At 55.2% G+C, this 18,301-nt stretch overlaps 3 protein-coding genes across 3 annotated transcripts; 1 reads left to right on the top strand and 2 right to left on the bottom strand.

Annotated features, from left to right (window-relative positions):
- Positions 1–8,926: 8,926 nt before the first annotated feature.
- Positions 8,927–11,440, bottom strand: BBK36DRAFT_163072 (phospholipase D/nuclease; the record flags this gene model as incomplete). Its single annotated transcript, XM_024897734.1, has 11 exons — positions 11,341–11,440; positions 11,070–11,169; positions 10,796–11,012; positions 10,525–10,704; positions 10,223–10,404; positions 10,085–10,122; positions 9,922–10,019; positions 9,828–9,888; positions 9,589–9,746; positions 9,287–9,489; positions 8,927–9,146 (listed from the first exon to the last, which is right to left on the bottom strand). Exons 1-11 carry the CDS (start codon positions 11,429–11,431, stop codon positions 8,927–8,929), a joined length of 1,548 nt encoding a protein of 515 aa, XP_024749910.1. The 5' UTR covers positions 11,432–11,440.
- A 1,352-nt stretch (positions 11,441–12,792) lies between these two features.
- BBK36DRAFT_1119198 (FAD/NAD(P)-binding domain-containing protein) lies at positions 12,793–14,631 on the top strand (the record flags this gene model as incomplete). Its single annotated transcript, XM_024890562.1, has 3 exons — positions 12,793–12,861; positions 12,927–14,309; positions 14,452–14,631. 3 exons carry the CDS (start codon positions 12,793–12,795, stop codon positions 14,629–14,631), a joined length of 1,632 nt encoding a protein of 543 aa, XP_024749909.1.
- A 1,267-nt stretch (positions 14,632–15,898) lies between these two features.
- Positions 15,899–18,250, bottom strand: BBK36DRAFT_1169175 (hypothetical protein; the record flags this gene model as incomplete). Its single annotated transcript, XM_024895274.1, has 2 exons — positions 15,899–17,040; positions 18,244–18,250. The coding sequence occupies 2 exons, from the start codon at positions 18,248–18,250 to the stop codon at positions 15,899–15,901; spliced, it is 1,149 nt and encodes a 382-aa protein (XP_024749908.1).
- Between the last annotated feature and the right edge of the window lie 51 nt (positions 18,251–18,301).

The following is an 18,301-nucleotide window of genomic DNA, read 5'->3' as shown; positions in this document are numbered from 1 at the left end:
AACCAATTTGTAGATTCCTCGGAGACAAACGAATTGGTGTATACCTCAGAACCAATGTGCAATTAGATTCTTCGGAGGCAGACGTGCAGACGGATGTCTCAGAACCTATGTGTAGATACCTCGGAGACAAACGAGTTGGTGAATACCTCAGAACCGATGTGTAATTAGATCCCTCGGAGGCGGATGTGTAGACGGATGCCTCAGAACCAATATGTAATCAGATTCCTCGGAGGCAAACGAATTAATGTATACCTCAGAACCGATGTGTGAATAGATTCCTCGGAGGCGGATGTGAAGACGGATGCCTCAGAACCAATGTGATTAGATTCCTCGGAGACAAACGAATTGCTGTATACCTCAGAAACCGGAGGGGAACGGTGAACAGAATACCTCGCCGGGGAGGAAGACACAAAAAAGGGTTTGAAAAAAGAGTTCGCAGGAGGCCAGTCCAGTAGCCCGAAGCGAAGACGAAGAAGACGAAAGTCAAGACCGAGGCGGCGATCTCAGGAACCGAGCAGTTGTCACGAACTCAGCAGCGTTGTCAAAGGCGGTTAAGCAGTTGATTGCAGCGTTTGAGTTGACCGAGAGCGAGCGATTGAGTCTTGACGAGACGAAAACGAGCCAGGCGAAGCTGAAGCTTGGTAACGATCCGAAGGTGGGTAAAGGGAAGCAGGAGCCGGGAGGGAGTGGGAGAAGCCGTGGTTATATAGCCCTGCCACAGCGATGGCCGGTCGAAGCACCTGTCAGGCAAGATCCCCCAATACGGAGTAGTCGGGCAGAGGCAAGGCGAGGGTAGCTGGATCTGGCTGGGCTGCTGGGAAGCTTTGAGGAGAGGAGCTTGTTGAGGAGGAGAAGTGGGAGAGGCGAGGACGCCGTGAGCCGCCAAGTACTCGTAGAGGCAGAGGGAAAGAGGGGTCCGGCCTGGTGTTGGCTTGCCCTGGGCTGGCCTGTCCTGTCCTTGCGCTTGCCGTGGTGTGTCTGCTGTGGCTTGTGGCTTGCAGGCCTTTGGCTCTCCTTCCTCGAACCCCCCCGCTTCGCCTGCCGGGCTGGCAAGGTACCCAGCTTCGAGGCCTGCCCCGGGGGTGTGCGGTACGGGCGTGTACCCGGAATGCCGGCGAGCGCAGGGCGGGCGCGCAGGTACCGGCACCTCTGGCGACGGCCATGTGAGAAGTACCGCCCTACCAGATGTGTTTCGAAACTTGCTGCAGAGATTCGCCGGGTGCTGTCCGAGAGCGAGAGCCACCAAGCATGGCAACGCCTCGAACCAAGCACGAGAAGTCCCAATGGCAATCGTCAGCCTTGTTTCGTTCTTTGCATCGGAGCCGCGGATCTTGCTCTTCAGTCTTGATTTTCTTCAGCGCCAGTAAAGTATGGCGGGAGCTGGCCATTCCCATCTGAGTTTTCAGTTTTCAGGAACCCGTTTAGCTTGGGCGGCCGATCAAAACGCAAAAAAAAGAGAGTTTTCGTCCCCCAGCAAGAGAGGACAATTCAAGGCTGTCAATGAGCCCTCAGCGGAATAGCTACTTTGGGCGACTGGCTGGGCAGACTGAAGCTGCAGAGAGGGGACATGCCACCATGTACACATCCCGATGGCCGCCTCTTTCGTATCGCAGCTCTTTCGCATCAAGGAGGAGGTCGGTTAGTTTCCCACGAGCGGGCGAACTGGCAAGTCGACGAGCAAAGCCACCCAGGTCAGCACCGCAGCGAGCCGGGGCTGTACCGGCCCAATTGCAGCAGCTGCGCGCGCCAGCATGCAGCGACCACAGTCGGGACTTGATCGATCAAATCCCCTTGCAAAAGCCTCGATCCTCTGCTCCCTGCTCCTCCCCCCCCTCCAAGTCCCCTCCCCTCCATCCCACACACACCACGCAATCGAATCACATCCCGTCCATATTACAAGGCCGACGAGATACATGCAGGTGCGGAGTCGCAGCAGCGTTAGCGCAAGTACCCCGGGATGGCCTGGGACGCAAAAAGCTTGGGCCTCTCGAGGGCCCGTTTCCCGCAACTGCCGGTGCTGCAGGGTCAAGGGTCGCAGGCGGAGGGAGGGGGAGCCTTATGGGGACCTAAGCAAAACCGGCGTCGATTGAGCAGCACCGCTGGTCTGGCTTATGGCCTCGCGGTTTAGTGACTGTATGAATCTGTCTGTATCTTCGTGTACTCCCTTTTAGCCGTGGTCTGTTTTCCTTGTTGAGCTCGTCTTCGTCCGTCTGTCTCTTCCCCTCTGTTTGACTCGTCCTCTGCAATGACGAGATAGATAAGAGCAATCCCGCTCGATGCCGAGGGCGTTTCGACGGTGCGAAATAGCTTCAACTGCGCCTCAGAGCCTCCGGTACAGAAGGATATCCATTGTACGTAGAATTAAACAATGAATATCTTTAATTTTGAGTTCTCTGCTGGAAGTACGCAATGCCAGCCACGGTGGTTGATCGCGCTCCCACCACACGTGCCGTGGGTAACTGTCAAAATCAAAGTATAAAGAACGCCGAATGGAAGAAATTGCTTCGATAGCGCGGCCAGCCTTATTTCTTAATTTTACAGCTTCTCCCATTCTGGATTACACGTTTCTTGATATGCCTTTTTTTTTTTTTTTTTGTTGAATACAAGAAATTGTCACCACGAAAAGAGGCGCGGCAACGCGGCATCAGAGCAAAGAGAGACAGACGGACACAAGGGGTGCGCACCTACTTGAGCCACCGTGTAAGAGGCAGAGCGGGCTGTGATTGGGCCTCTGCGGAGCACATGGAGTTCCCACGTTAGGTAATCTCGATACAGAATGGACAGCAAAGACGGCTTCCAAAAAGCCTTGACAAACACATGCTGCGCACATTTTCACCGCGCAAAATCCCCTCGGAAACGCTGCGCTTACCTTTCTCTTGGCCAAAGTCCATTGCATGTGTTTTCTCACGTCTTCATGCTGTTTCCTCGTTTCCTGGCGCCTGCACTCGATTATGAACTGCAACTGTGCCGCCATGGCGCGAGTGCACCAAGTTGCCCGCCGCCCGATCTAACGCTGCAGCCCTACGGAAGCTGCGATTGGCCCGCAGCAAAGTGCTCTCATCGCCGGATCCGGCCCCTCATTTTTCTCTGCCAGCGGCTGCAGTTCCACGTGTTTTTCTACTGCTGATGGGTTTTGGAGGCGTCTTGCCTTGCTTGCGGCAACTCTCAAAGCAGAGAGATCGCTTCACAGTGATGCTCAGCAGCGCCTGACAGCGGTCGACGACGGCTTCATGCGGAGGTCAATCCGCGCGTCCATGTGCAGGTTTGTCAAATATGACGTCTCTGTAGCTGCAGCTGTAGCAGCAGCTTCGGCAAATTCATGATCGCGAGAGACCGCACACGCCACACCACCAAGACTGTACCTACGCAGCTCTCTCGCAGTCCTGACTCCGACAGCAATGCTGCTAAAGGTGCCTTAGTATACCGCTACTCCTGCCGCTATCACAGACTACTGCGATTCGTCTGCTTTGCTAAGCAGAGCCCATCGTCGATTGGGGCCGCGCTCCCCCCTCTCCTCTTCTTCGCTCGCGCAGGCCGCGGAACCGGCTGGTTGCGGGAGCAGCGAGTTTGGTGCCTCACCCTTTTGCGGCCGTCAGTCTCCACCCACATCGCCCGAGTGCCCAGTGGCTGTTCGAGCACACTCACTCAATGGCCCGTAGCAAAGAGTCCGTTGTTGGGCGACGATGGGTTCGTCTGACAAAGCGGCTAAAGTAATCGAAAGGAGGGGTCGCTGGCACTCGAGAATCGAAGCGAGGGAACGGCAAAGATGGGGATGCTCGACCACCTACTTGTTTGCTGAAGCTATGGATAGGTAGGTAGGCAAGGTACGGTTAGGTAGGGAGGCAGATGCCTTGACAAGACGGTTGGCGCGATGGGATGGAGATTGAGTTCAAGGGTCTCTGGGAGTATCCGACAGTCGTGGCATTAAGGCCTTCGATGAATGACATTGACAGCCGTTGTCAAATCTGGGCAATTCATTGTGAGTCTCTGCGAAACATGAAACATCTACAGCTTACCAGGGATCTTTACCTGCTTCATTCGCTTCTTGACCGGCCGGGCGTGGGAATGCCTGCAGGTAGTGAAACTCGGCAGGATTAACCCATCTCACGTGACGTCCAGCTCCTGCAACAAGGGACAGGCAAGCACCAATAGGGAAAATGATTCCTCTAGCACGCAGCGAGGTGCTACTCGGCAAGCAAGAGCCACCCCTCTGCTGCCCTCTGACGTCTGTCTTGCCTACCTATGCTGTCTGTCTGTCTGTTCCTGCCTCCTCTGCGTCTGTCTACCTATTGCCGCTACTCCCGCTGTTCGCTCCTGCTCCTCTGCTTTGCATACATAACGCGTATTCGTATCGCCCACCGCTTACCCATTCAGGCAGCACATCATCATCTTTCCTTGCTCTCGTCAATTGGTCAACTGAAGCTGCTCACTTCACTCAACTCCTCCATCTCCCTCAACCAACGCAACTTGCTCGACATCCACCGCGGCGATGGCCGACCTGTGCCACACATTCTCCTCGCTTCTGCCTCCACCACCCATTCCACACACACCACACGCAGCTAGAGCTCACCTCACCAATCCTGCTGCCTGCTCTGCCATTCGCCCAGGAAATACGGTAGCCAAGAACTCCCTAGTAGGTACCTCCGCTAGCTCCACGCCTCCGGACCCTCACGGCCCACCGGTTCGCCGCGCGCCTCCTCTCGCAGCGGCGGGCATAGGGCTGGAGTGGCTAACTGCCTACGAACAGCAGTGCGAAGCCGCAGCCGGTGGACCAGCGGCAGCTTTCTCTGCTCGCTTTGCTGAGCGTTCGGGCACCTCGCACGGCCCTTCCTCGAGAGAGCCTCTGCATCTGCTCAGCTACGCACGGAGCCACTCTTCAGTTACGGGCCCTCCTGCTTTTTTATTTTATTTCCTTTCGTTCCCTTGTGAATATCTAATGCTAATACAGACGAACAGTTTCACCTTCATGAGTTGTCGTTTGATTTGAATTTCATGGTTCTGGCGGCGTCTGAACGGCCGCCTTCTGGCTGACATTGGCGTTGCCATTCTTCACGGGAGAAAAAAATCTCCCGGGTAGTCGTGCGGGTGCGCAAAAAATGAGGCAAGATCCATGTGGAAAACAGCGAAGAAACTTTGGGTTCTGTATGCCAAAGCCCGGGGCCGCCAATGCTTGCTGGAGGAATTCAATGCCACGCAACGCAGCCTGACCTGCTTTGACTGCTTGCTTCCACTGGTACCTGCATTTCCTGTCGCATCTCATCTCACATATCATCTTGCAGGCAGCTTGGAAATCTCACATATCATCTCAAGCTATCAATCTCACATGTCATGTCATGTCACATCGTCATCACATGCTGGCTCTGCGCAGGTGGGTTCGCTTATTATTCTCACCCCCCATGTCTGCAAAGGTGGAGGTACCATACCGAAGATACCCGGTACGTACTCTGTCTCTTGGACGCATTTGACTTTGGTACCTTGGGGCCGAGCCTCCCATCAAGGTGCCAGATGGTGTCCCTCGAATTACCCATGGATGCCTCGATGTCGACCAGCTTCAGACGCGCTGCTGCCATCATTTCTTTGTTGATCCTGCTGTTCCTCTGTGGTCAACGTTGTTTGGACCCTTGAACAGCTCCCGCATGATGACGATCGAGGTTTCAGCACAGACTGCCATGCTACACGGATTTCGTCGGGAGGAGCCAAGATCGATAACGCTAACGCGAGATGGAAAGGCATCTTGATCATCATTGGATGGGACGCCAGGGGCACCACAAAAAACGAGCCCCAGTAAGAGTTCAGCGAGAGCCAATCGGAAAGCAGCGCCGGGGCAGGCAGCGCTCAATCGCCAAAACCGCCAAACAGACAGCGATCGTCGTGGCGTTGCGGCGCCTCAATGCTTGTTATTTTTATACAGCGAAATCTTGCCTACGGAAGGCCACGACCTTGTTCTGCTGTCTTAGGGAACGCCATTCATCCCTCCGACCCTCCGGCCATTGTCACGATTCACAGCTAGCCGATTGCGTCGCTCTCTCCAAGCTGATTCCGTGAATATCTCGTCATTATGAGTGAGAAATGGGGTCAATATCCCCTTCCAACGCCCAGATCCTCGTCCCTCGTGGTTCTAAGCCTTGCCGCTCTTTATTTTATCCTTCTTATGATTTTAAGCATCCGCCGCCGTCAATTGAGAGTCTGGCGAGGTGAACAACGTGGAGAGACGGAGATTTTTCGGCGCGGGAGCCCCGGTTGAAGACGAAGATGAATGCATGCGGCGACTTTGCTGGAGGAGAATTCGGTGGGCTAACGTGTGCAAAGCAGCATTCAAAGGAGCACCCAAGTGGACTTCCCGGCACTCCGTCACCCGCCGTACTGGCACACTCGCCGGATCCTGGCCGAGACTCGAGTGATGGAGAAGGAACAGCGCAGCATGGCTTCACATCAAGCAACAGAAATGACTCCGCGCGCTGCGCACAAACACTTGGCCTCGCTTGACAATACTGACGCAGTAAAGGGGAAAAGCGAGCAGCATCTGATGACGAGCGGCAAACGGAGGCCGTGACACTGCTTCCAGGCAAAGTCGTGCCGCCCCTACTGCCTGCTATGTACCTACTGGTCTACCAGGGCACACGCAGTCACGACAACCCCTCTCTTGAATCCACTCTCTCTCTGCTCCTGGCTGACGTTACAGATCACTCTCAACGAAATGGCGGCTTAGCATCGATCTGACCAGCGCTGGAAGTACGTATCAATGGATTTCCTCAGGGCGCTATTTGCTCTCCCGTCCTCCCCCCTCTTCTCTTCCCCTCACACGAAAAGAGAGACCAGCGATGGGAAGACTCGATGCTTGCTGATGGTTGCTACCAGTCACTTCTTCTAATCATGAAGCCGTCCGTTTCAGGTCCAGTTGACATATTGATTCCAACACCCATACGAAGGACGAACACCTTGGTATGCATACCTGCTATCTTAGTATACCTTAGTAGAGTACTCTACAGTACTCCAGGCGCTTGATAGGCCCGTACAATACCTGCCTGTACACTACGAAGCTAAGCTACTACCTACCTTGCCACTACCTCATATACACTAGCCGCGAATCATAGTGCGGTCTACGAGTTATACTACCATTCAAGCCATTTTCATTGACCTCTGCAAGCGAGCCCTGGCGATGTTAGCATATGTGATCTGTCCGATTTGCCGCTACCTACCGGGGCTGTGCTGGATCTAAGGACTTGCGGGGCCTCAGTGGTGTTTGACTGTGGCTTCGAGGTGAGGTTGATGAAGTAGCCTTCAAGATGGGCAGGTAAGGTGGTAATTGCAATGCTATTCTGGCACCCCAGGAATAACTAGAACGAGCATGTAGGGCTGAAATACCCTTGGAAAGTAAGGACAAATTAACAAGAAGAGCAGATGATCAAAGGGGCGGGCGAGACGACAAAGGACGAGAGTTTTACGGATTCCCGGCCCAGATGATGTGTTTCGGCATCTCGGGTTCAAGCGCCAACGAAGTCATGACTCAGTTTCCGTTTCTGGGGGCTCAACGGTCTTTGGGTGGGAATAATGGGGGATCGTCACTCTGAGGGTATCTTGCGGCCATCGGAAAGCTGCTCCGATCGTACTTGTCTCTTGAAAGGAACTCGACGGCAACGAGCATGTCCGGACTTGAATCGGCAATTCCTCTTCTGGTTGCCTCGACGCCTCTTTTCCCTTCGCACTCCTTGTTTCTCTCCCGCACTTTTTTCGGAGAGTGGTCTGGAGGAGGAGGATTATTATCCGACACAGTGCAGGAGAGGGTAATCAAGGGAATTTCCTGCGTGTTATCCGAGTCGCAATAATCAAGGCAAGCAGACACATCCGTGAGAAGAGGTATTGCGGGACGGACAGACACTGTGTCGGGTACCCATGAAACCGGGGCATTCTGTAGGTATGAGTCAAGAACGGGATCCAGAATGGTGGCATAATTACCCTCGTTTCTGTTAGAAGCACTTTGGGCGTAATTAATACCCTCGCTCTCGAGTCCTAAGAGGTTGCACCCGCGGCTCGCCATGGAGGAGCAGCGGAGGAGCAGCGGAAGAGATAAGAAAGCTGTGGTGGGGTGCCCGGGCAAAGGAAAATGAAAGCCCTGGAGAGGAAACGAAACAAAATCTGTGAGTTCGACAGTCAACCAACAGCTCGTAAACACTCACACACGGAACAGGCACACTCACCACTCATCACCACCGCTCATCACCACCACCGCTCATGAGCCCGTTCGCGCTCACACTCACTCAATCACTCACTCACTCGCACTTCGGTCAGATCACTGTGGGGAGGGCCACAGGTCCATTCCATTGCTCCGTTGAAAATCGTCGCCTTGGCCCGGAACATCCCCTCAGTTCAATCCACATCCCCTCATCCCATTCCGCGTCCGAAACCTCCAGACGAAGCCGTTGAGCCTTGCGCCTTACGCCTTGCCTTGCCGCGGTGGAGCGCCTCCATATTTCCTTGCCCCTCTTCTCTCCCCCAGTCCGAGCCTTTGCCCAGTATCCTTGTCGCTCCCGATCCCTGTCCATCGTATCATTCTCCAGATCAATCGCCCTGGTCACAGCCGATTCCAGCCTATCAGCGCGCCGCCTCCACCAGCTTTCCTCTGCCCTGCCCCACCCCCTGCAGGCCGCACGTTATCTGCAAGCAAGCATGTCCCGCGCTTCTGACCACGGGGTGCCAGGGATCTGACGTTCTGTCAAAAGTCATGTTTTTGTTTTTTGCTCGTTGGTGGTTCGTCCGTTCGCCATGTGTGCCGGTTCGTAAGCCATCACCTCAGGTAGCATTGCGTGTTACCCCTGGTTTAGCCCAGTAAAATAAAGACGAGGGGAGGGGAAAGGACAAGGATCGCGACCGAACGCATGACCACTCAAAATCCGACATGTCCTCGTAGTTTGGACCAACGCCCAATTCAAGCTCCCATATAGAACCAGGGCCGGTCACTTGATGCGTACGCAGGCCCGGGAACTTGCATTGGAACAGGAACCGTCCCCGCAAACATGGCCATGTCGCTGCTGACTCGGGCCTTGTCAACTGCCTTTGACTCAGGCACAGGGAGGACCACTCCACACTCCCAGTTTCGACAGTTCATCTTGATGGCCTTGGTAGACCTGTCTCTCGATAGCCGGCCCCTAACAATTTCCCAGCGGCCGTCACGGCGGCGGCGGGCACAGTCAGCCTCTAATCACACTTGGCCCGGTGCATCAGCAGGCAACAAGAAAGAGAGAAAACGCGGGTGTGGTGGTAGAGATCCCCGTAAAAAAAAACTCACCAGGCGCTCTCGGAAAGATTGGCGCTCCCTACATAGGCCCAGCCTGGCCTTTGCTGCGTCGTCTGGCCTTGTCCGACCCGTCGCACGAATATCATTTTGCTGTGGACGAGGAGCCGGTCGCGAGCGATGACATCCCGCACCAGCTCTGTTGGAAAGGTAGGCGATCGCCACCACTTCGATTGCACGCAAATCGTGCCCCCGGCCTGTCACTCACGGTCAATTACCGTATTGCTTGTACGCGACTTTGGATAATATCAAGGCGCTGGTGATGCAGCACGAGACAGCGGGCCATGGCAACTCACATTGCGTCCGCCTCTACTCCCGGCTACCGTCCGCTCTGTGGGGAAGTAGATACGAAACCGTTCTTGGAGCTCCTTGGTCGCCGCTTCGTCCGGCTTCTTGGCTGCCTTCGACCTAGTGCCGCTGGACTTGTCCTTGAAGTCCTCTATGCCGTCCCGTCCTAGAGAGAATAGTGAATATGTCAAATGAGTATTACTTGTAAGCAGCTTAGAGGGGGGGATCCGTAATCTGTGCTCCATACCTCGACAGGCATTGTATATTGCCTCGATGAACTCGTGATTGATTGCTCCTAGAGAGGCAGACTATCCTTGACGGTTAGCACACCGTCCCGAGACACAGTGGAGATCAGAGCAACGTGCCAAGAGGTCGACCTCGACGGGCTCAGAGCTGGCTAGGCCGAGGGCTGCTACACTGGCCCCAAGACCGCAATACCCTGTGAAGGCAACGGTCAGCGACGATTATTCCAGTTCCACTTGTGGCCTCGGGCCTGTCACCAACCTGTGCGTTCTGCTGCCTTTCCCGTGTGGCTTCCGGGTCTAAATGATGAGGTTAGAAATCGGATCAGTATAGTCGTTCGGCAGAAAGGAGGGGCCATTCTCCTCTCTCTCTCTCTCTCCCCCTGCTCTGAATACGCACATGGTATGGACGAAAGCGATATCTGACGTCTTGGAGAAGTCGTAATTCGAGAGGCTCGCAGCCATTTTGTCGCCGACGCCCGTTGCCTGGAGGAAGTATACTAACTCCGTGTAGAACGCAGTCTGGCTCTGTGGAGTGGTGGCGGGATTTTCCAGTCTTGGGAGATCTATCAGAAAGACCATCTGTATGTAGGCAAAAGACGGAGATGCCCCTGGTTAGCCCGGAGAAAAAGAGAAGAGGTTAAAAGCCAAATTGGACCGGGGTGCAAGGCAAGATGATATCAGAGCAAGGGGTTTACCGACGTTTTCCATGACCCCGGTCTCACCCCAGTCGTACGGCACGAGGTTGCCCGTTGGAATGACGACACGGAGGCGGTTCGGATACTTGAGCAACTGCAATTTGGAATGCATGGCTCCCATCCCGTGCATCGGGGGGAAGCAGAACTTGATGTTTGCCGGGACGTTGCCACGCATCTGGGTCTTCTAATACGAGGTTGCCGGTCAGCGTTGCGCTCAACGACGGCGGCTAGATAGACAGGGGAAGAGTCTGGGCGGAGAAGACGGGCCAACATACCTGGGCTTCGTCTTTGGCAAATGCGAGCAGCAGTAGCTTGGTCTTGCTGATGTCGAGCTTGGAAAGCATCCACTCCTCGTCCCACTGAAAGGACGACAGCACGGCGAGTTCCAGCTGGTCCTTTTGGAAGACTTCCTCAATGGTGATGTCGTCACCCGTTCGTGCGCATCCCCGAGCCCAGGTGCGCTTGACGGTGCCGTTGGGGTACGGTAGGGAGCTCGTTGGACCTGCTAGTGAAGCCGATGCTGGCGCTGAAGCAGGCGCTGAAGTAGACGTTGTCGGCTTTGATTGTTTGCCCTTGGCTGCTGATGTTGATGCTGTGGCTTGTCTCTTGGGCGGTGGAATCTCGACGACGTCACCGTCTGTGTCTCCGTCTTCCTCCTTGACGGCCGAAGGACGCTGTCGCTTCGCCTGTCGCTCTAGACGTTGATGTTCCGGCGCTGATAGAGACGTTGTGGCTTGTCTCTCTGGTGGTGGAATCTCGACTACGTCCCCGTCTTCGTCTTTTACCTCGGCCTCATTGTCTTTCTTGGCGGTTGAAGCACGATGACGCTTTGCAAGGCGCTCCAGACGTTCCTGCTCCATGGCTCTGCGGTCGAGGGCACCAAACTGGAACTGAGACTGAGGCTGGGACATTGCCTGCGAGTGAGGTTGCGTAGGTTGTTGCGAAGTTGCCTGCGGTTGAGACTGAGGCTGAGACTGAGGAGGCCGAGACTGACACGGGGGCTGAGGCTGAGAGGGTGCTTGTGTTCGTGCCCGTGCCTGTGACTGTGAAAGCAGCTGCCGCTGCGAAGAGACCCAAGAATCCACCATTGGCGGCGGCATGGTCGACAAAACCCGTTCCTGGGCCGGTGGCGGCATCCCCGAGAAGACCCTTGACGGGGCCCGTCCTGGAACCTGCGATGGGTGCCGAGCTGGCCCCCGCGTGCGCACCTGCCCGGGCATCGGGGTTGGAGTCTCCAGCGTTGCCAATTCACTTGACGATTCTGAAGAGCCGGTCGTCTCGTCTTCTTCATCGTCATATTCGTCAGTTTCCTCTTCTTCATCCTCAAGTTCTTCCTGGACAGCGCGCATGGCCAGCAGAACCGCGTGCCGTATCAGCCTTTCCTCTGCCTCATGCCGCCGGATATCGTCTTCGATGATGCCCTGTATGATGCCGGTAGGGTCATTGCCGGACGCCATCATATTGATGAAGTGCTGGACATGGTCGTTGGACATGGCTCTGGCTTTGTCCGCCGTGACGAGGTTCGTCCCTGTCGCGACCTGAAGCCTTGAACGAGCTGAATTGAGTGCAGGATGTGCCGTCTGGGCGGTTGCGTGTTGTGCGTTTCGTCGTGCTTTCTTTGTGATGCCTGTCTGTCGTTGTTGCGTGAATGGGACCGGCGCGCTGTCACGTGGTTTGCCTGAAGGGAAGGAGCAACATGCGGTGAGATGCCGGCTTTGGAGGGAGCATCGATTAGATAACTGATGAAGGGACTGAGATTTGCGTCTTATTAAATACATATAGTAGATAGAGGTCGATGAAGTGGTTGAATTGCTTGATTCTTTGCATGCGTAACTTGATTGAATTACGATGTTGACCTGTGGAGAGGGTTGCATTCACGCTGAGGATGCTGGTGATGCACCTTGTATCGTGCGCTATCGATAACGAGACATGTCAACGTCAAGCATCAAACATGTGAATGATCAAGGTCAGAAGCAACTCATAACAGCCACCACTCTAACAAATGAATTATCTTCAAAGTCATCACAGCCAACCGTCCAATAGGGAGAAACAGAGAAACACAACAAGTCCCTCCCCCTCCCCCTCGAGAACAGAGTTTCCGATCATGGCGGCGACTAAGACGACACACGCATCGGACAATGACGTCCACGAGGCTGGTGTCTCAGTTTATATAAGGCCCTCCCCGGTTCTAACTGTACAACTCTTGTGCTTGGAGTAAACCTGAGAATCCAGACTCAGTTGTTCCTATCTCGTTCATCTTCAGACAGTCAAGATGGCTCCTAGTCAGCAAGCCAATCCACGGCGCCACATTGTCATTGTTGGAGGCGGCGCTGCAGGCATGGTACAAATCATCTATATCCTCCTTCTTTATATACATGAGCACAAATGCTAACATTGTCATATTAGTCCTGCGCCGCAACGCTGGCCAACCACCCAGATGAGTTCAAAGTAACCCTCCTAGAAAAGAACAGCATCGTTGGAGGCCAAGCCATGTCCATCCCCCTCGACCAAGAGAAATACGGCGCATCGTGGATGAACAATGGAGTGCAAGGAGGCTCCCAAATCTTCAAACACACCTTCCACTACTTCAACCAACACAACTCCCCCGCCCAGCCCCTCCAGCTCCAAGTCTCCTTCGGCAAGGGCCCCTCGGGCTTCTGGACAAACTGCTTCCCCAGCAAGCTCGTGGCCCAGCACGCCTCCGACATCCGCCGCTTCGGCCTCTTCCTCAAGGTCGTCAAGTGGACCATGCCCGTCCTCGGCGCGCTCCCCATCTCCCTCCTGCTGCGCCTCTTCTTCAGCCGCGGCTTCGCCGACAAGATGGTCTACCCGCTCATCGCCCTCTTCCTCGGCACCGGCAACCAGACGGCCCACGTCCCCGCCGCCATCGTCGAGCGCCTCTTCGACGACCCCAACATGAAGCTCTGGGACTACGACCCGGACACCCTGCTGCCGAACCAGCCCACCATGTACTCGTTTGACTGTCTGGACAGCTTCTACGGCAGGTGGAAGGACGACTTGGTCGCAAAGGGCGTCACCATCAGGACCGACACCGAGGTCGTAGAGGTTGCATCACGATCTAAAAGGGGCGTCGACCTCGTCATCAAGAACAACGGCAACGACGGCACCACGACAACAAACGAGCACTTTGACCACCTCGTCCTCTGCGTCCTCGCTGACGACGCTCTGCGCATCCTCGGCAAGTCAGCCACCTGGCGCGAGAAGCTCGTCCTCGGCGGCGCCCGCTTCTACGACGACCTCACCGTCACCCACTCCGACTCCGAGTACTTCAACAAGCACTACGAAACCCGCTTCAAGCCCGAGCTGTGCGGAGAGCCCAAGTCCGAGGCCCAGTGCCACCAAATCGCCTCTGCCAAGGGAGAGCCCGCGTCTTCGTCTTCGTCTTCCTCGCCCTCATCAGATCAGCAGCAGCAGCAGCAGCCGTTCAACCCCATGTATTACACATATACATACCAAGAGGACCCGCGCCTCATCGAAATGTCCTTCAACTGCAGCAACTACCAGCACCAGTTCAAACGCAAAGACGCCTCATCATCCTCCTCCCCCTCGTCGTCGCCATCGCCGTTGCCAGTCTACCAGACAATCTTCCTCGACAAGCGGAAGCGCGACCTCTGGACCGAAGGCGAAATCGACGAGAGCAAGGTCATCCAGCGCAACTGGTGGCACCAGCTCGGCCACCGCTGGCAGCACTATGTCCGCGTCGTGCCGGGCGTCATGTTCCTCCAGGGCCGCAACAACACCCTTTTCGCCGGATCCTGGACGTTGGTGGTATGTTTCCCTGTTTCCCTGTCTCCCTGTTTCCCCGTTTCCCTGTTTCCCTGTTTCCCCTCCTTTACTCCCTTGTTGCCCCGTCCCTTGCAGTGTTTGGTTCCACAAAGACCCCCATCCAGCTAATCATCACAACTCTCAGAACATGCATGAAGTGGCGTGCATCAGTGGCATAGCCGCCGCCTACCGCCTCGGCGCAGAGTACCGCAAGTTTGACGACTTCGCCCAGGACTTCTTCGTCAAGTATCTCCTAGTCTCTCACGGGAAGCTTTTCTCAAGGGAAGAAAAGAAGAGGGAAAAGGCCAAGGCCAAGGCCACCTAAGGGGGAGGTTGGATGATGCTGGTTGAGTAACTAAATGGGAGGGGAAAGGAAGAACAGCAGTGGGAAAGCTCCAGTACCCCTTGAAATTCAAAACACATAATAAACCATGACGAAGAATGTCGCAATAGTGCAAATGCCAAAACGATAGGAAACTATCTACTTTGCGCTATATACGCTGGGTACGCTACTCATACAAAGGGCTGTCGACACAAGAATTGGGGCAAACGCATTAGCAGAACGCGACGCAAAACGAATGTTGGGTCTGGTCATGCAGCTTGGCAATTGCACAAACATCAGGCTGAGAAGAGGGATATAATGAGAGACGAAACCATGTTAACGAAAGTAGAAGAAGATAAGAAGAGAAGAGAAAAACAAGAGACAAAAAGTAGTTGATACGTCCCAGTAGACGACAGATATTTGTCCTTCACATCTCCGCCCAGTTCCATGAGACCGACCACTCGTCGAAACCCTCCCAATGCCAGTATGAACAAGGAGAATAAACCGAAGAGACGGGCAAGATAGAACAAGCCCAAGCCGATGACCGCGAAACCGCCTAAAGAAACGCAAAATTAATGGTAGAAAGAAGAGATGGGCGGTATAGAACCGAAACTGCAAATCAGGACGAGAAAAGAAACCGAAATCGCAGATCAGGACGATGAAAGAAACCTCAGAGTAGTTGCCGTGCCATGCCATGCCGAAACATGTCAGAGATGCTCAGCCGGCACCAAGTACAAGTAGAACCAAAGGCCTCCAGCCGCAGCAATCGCCATGACTCATCGGGTATCATGAAAACCAGAACGCAGTCCAGCCGCAACGCGCAAAAATCGTCGTCCTGATGCAAGTTACAAGATATGTAACATCCAGAGTTCGTTTCCGCAACCGCAAAGTACCGTGAACCACCTAGTCGATATGCAAATCCATCTCCGCTTGCGCCCAACGCATCATTCGATGCATGTTCCTCCTTGGCCATTTGAGAAAAGAGAATGAAAAAAGAAAGGAAACTCGCAGGTCAAAACCCGGTGGGAGTGAACGAAATAGCACATGACCGTGTGCTCCCGAAAAACAGTTGCGTAGGCAAGGCATGGTGTAAACCCCCTTTCTAAGGTGATGCGAAAGACATGGCGAAGAAAAGGAGACGAGAACAAGAAATGCTTGGTACTGTTTCCCAATGATCCACAGTGACAACATGTCATCGGAGATGTAAAGAAGAAGAAAGAAGCAATATTTGTTGAAAATACATGATTAAAGAAATAGATTCGGACCACGATTAGCCAGTGAAGAGCCGTCTCTCAGTAGGCGGCCGCTCGCCTCCGACGTCCAGCTTCAGGATCCGTCGAAGATCGTTTTCCATGGCCTGTATGCTGCTTGCGCTGCCATCCACTTGGCGGTTGGGGAATTGTTCAGCATTGCGAGGCTGCTGGGGGAACGGGAATGCAGGAGGGCTGGCAGCGGCTGGCGCCGTTGGCGCAGACGACTGAGGGGCGAAAAGAAACCTCTTGAGAGCCTCAGTTGGATCCTCCATCGTCGCGCTGGCATTTGCAGATGGCAAGGGGCTTCTCTGAGAAGCATGCGGGTTGGTCGCCATACTTCGTGCAGCCTTGATTCGGTCCTGATACGGGGTCGAGAAGGCTGGACCCAGCGGCTGGCCTCCGGTCCCCTCCAGCTCAAAGATCTCATTGTCGCCAGAAGACTGACTGTTGTACGCGCGGCGGTTCTGGGCCGGGCCGGAAGCAGCTTGGGAGGGGGGTGTATCGGTGTGGTGAGGCGGAGACATGACGCCGGCCAGCAGCGACGCCGGGCCAGCAGGCTGGTCAAACTGCCCGCGGGCCGCCTTTTCCAGCCGATGAGCTCGGAACATGAAGTCGAGGGGCGACTCGCGGTGCTGGGAAGCAGAGACGGGCCGCTGCGGCGTGGGGGCCTCTGAGTCGGTGGCAGGGGGGGACGGCTGGGGGACGACGCCCCTCGGCTTCCGCACCATGGGAGACGACTCGCTGTTCGACTTGAGGAAGCTCGGGATGGGCAGGTCTGAGGGGGCGGGCGAGGCATGGAAGGTGGCTCCGGCAAAGGGCGTGCTGGCAGCCGCCTTGGAAGCTGGCGATGTCTGCGGAGGCGACTGGTTGTTGCTGAGCTGGTAGTTGGGCGACGTCGGGTCATGCTTGGGCTTTGGTTTGTTGTTTCGGCTGCGTTGCTTGGAGCCAGGCTGGGCGCTGTAGCCTTCCGCAGGGACGGGCGAGATGGAGAACGTCTTCTTGGGAGTCTGGGGATTCTTGCGGTGGCCATGATGGCCGGTGTGTGACGAGGAGGCGTAGTTGACGGCATCGTTCTCGGAGGCATAGGCCTTGAGAGGGGCAGGCCTGCCTCGACCCTGTCGACGACGACCAGGCGTGGCCTTGTCTGGTGATGCTCGGGCTTCCATCGATTGAGTAGTGTGGATTCTTTGTCTTGGGTTTTGTATTGTTTCCGTCAGGATCGTTTCATCGAATAAGACTGAAGCTGGATCGTGGGAGGCGTGCGAACAAAGGACCGACTGAGGCTGGTGTGGTTTGAAGAGAGGAGAAAACGCTGCTGGCAGGGCTCCTTGTCTGGCGAGTGATAAAACACGCGAGCGTCAGTCAGTGAAGAGCCGGGGAGGTCTGGCGTATCGGCAAGGTGGCGTGAGGAGAGGATGGGGATGATGTCAAAGAGGCGAAGGGGGAGAGTCGTTATGGTAAGGAGCTGGGCAAACAAGCAAGGCTTTGTTTGGGCAGTGCTCACGATATAGTAGGTAGTTGTTTGCTACTGGAGGAGAAAGGTAAAGACGCCCGTTCAGCCCCGGCTACTCCGTATCGGCAGTTAAGGCGGCGCATAGTGCGGTGTACCTTTGCAAGCGACAGAGGCCAACAAGGTACTTTAGGGCCTAACTGGGCGACCCAAGGCCCCGCATGCATGCGCCATCAGCTGGGAGAGGGTAGCGCTAGGTACCGGCACTCGAAAAGTGGCTGCGTTTCTACGGCGATGTACCAAAACAGACTGCCAAAACAGATGCAAGCCTTTGCTTCTCTCCGCTTTGACGTTGTTTCAGGCAAGGCTGACAGAGAGGCCGCGCTTGCAGAAAGGATGCTTGAGCAACTACAGTTGAGACCGATGGAAGACACACAAGAGCAGGCATTTTATGTAAATGAATCCTAAATTACATGGTTGAACCTAAGGTCATGAGAATCAACTGCCCGCTATCGGTAGGTAGAGATACAGACGAGTGACTGTCGTGCCTCAGCTGTTTTGGACGGCATTCCACAGCGTCCGTCGCTGTCGTCATTTCGCCGGCTTGGGCAACTGCAATGCCCCGAGGTACCCAAGAGGTCCCCCTACGCCAGCGGCCAGCGCTCGCTGTACGTTGGCGCAACCTGCAGGCCCAGGTCTGCTAGGCGCAGCAGTAGCGGCCCATCCACAGCGCCTACTGCTGGTACCACGTCCGCTATCAAAGCATGCCCCTCGCTCTGATTACGAACCTTGAGGGTCCCAGCCAGCTCGAGTTACTGGCGACTCTACTTGTACTATCCGTCTATCGGCTTGCAGCATCTGGACAAGCTTCGGAGATTCTCCTCGCTGCCGTGACTCTGCTGCCTTCTGCACCCTCCATTTTGGATCCCGTTTGCCAGCCTGTATCTTCCGTCTCCTCCCAGCAACTGTT

This window comes from Trichoderma citrinoviride (genome assembly GCF_003025115.1).
Source record: "Trichoderma citrinoviride strain TUCIM 6016 unplaced genomic scaffold BBK36scaffold_7, whole genome shotgun sequence".
Taxonomy (NCBI): domain Eukaryota; kingdom Fungi; phylum Ascomycota; class Sordariomycetes; order Hypocreales; family Hypocreaceae; genus Trichoderma; species Trichoderma citrinoviride.
Note: the sequence above shows the minus strand (reverse complement) of the source record. Positions and strands in the feature narration are given on the sequence as shown.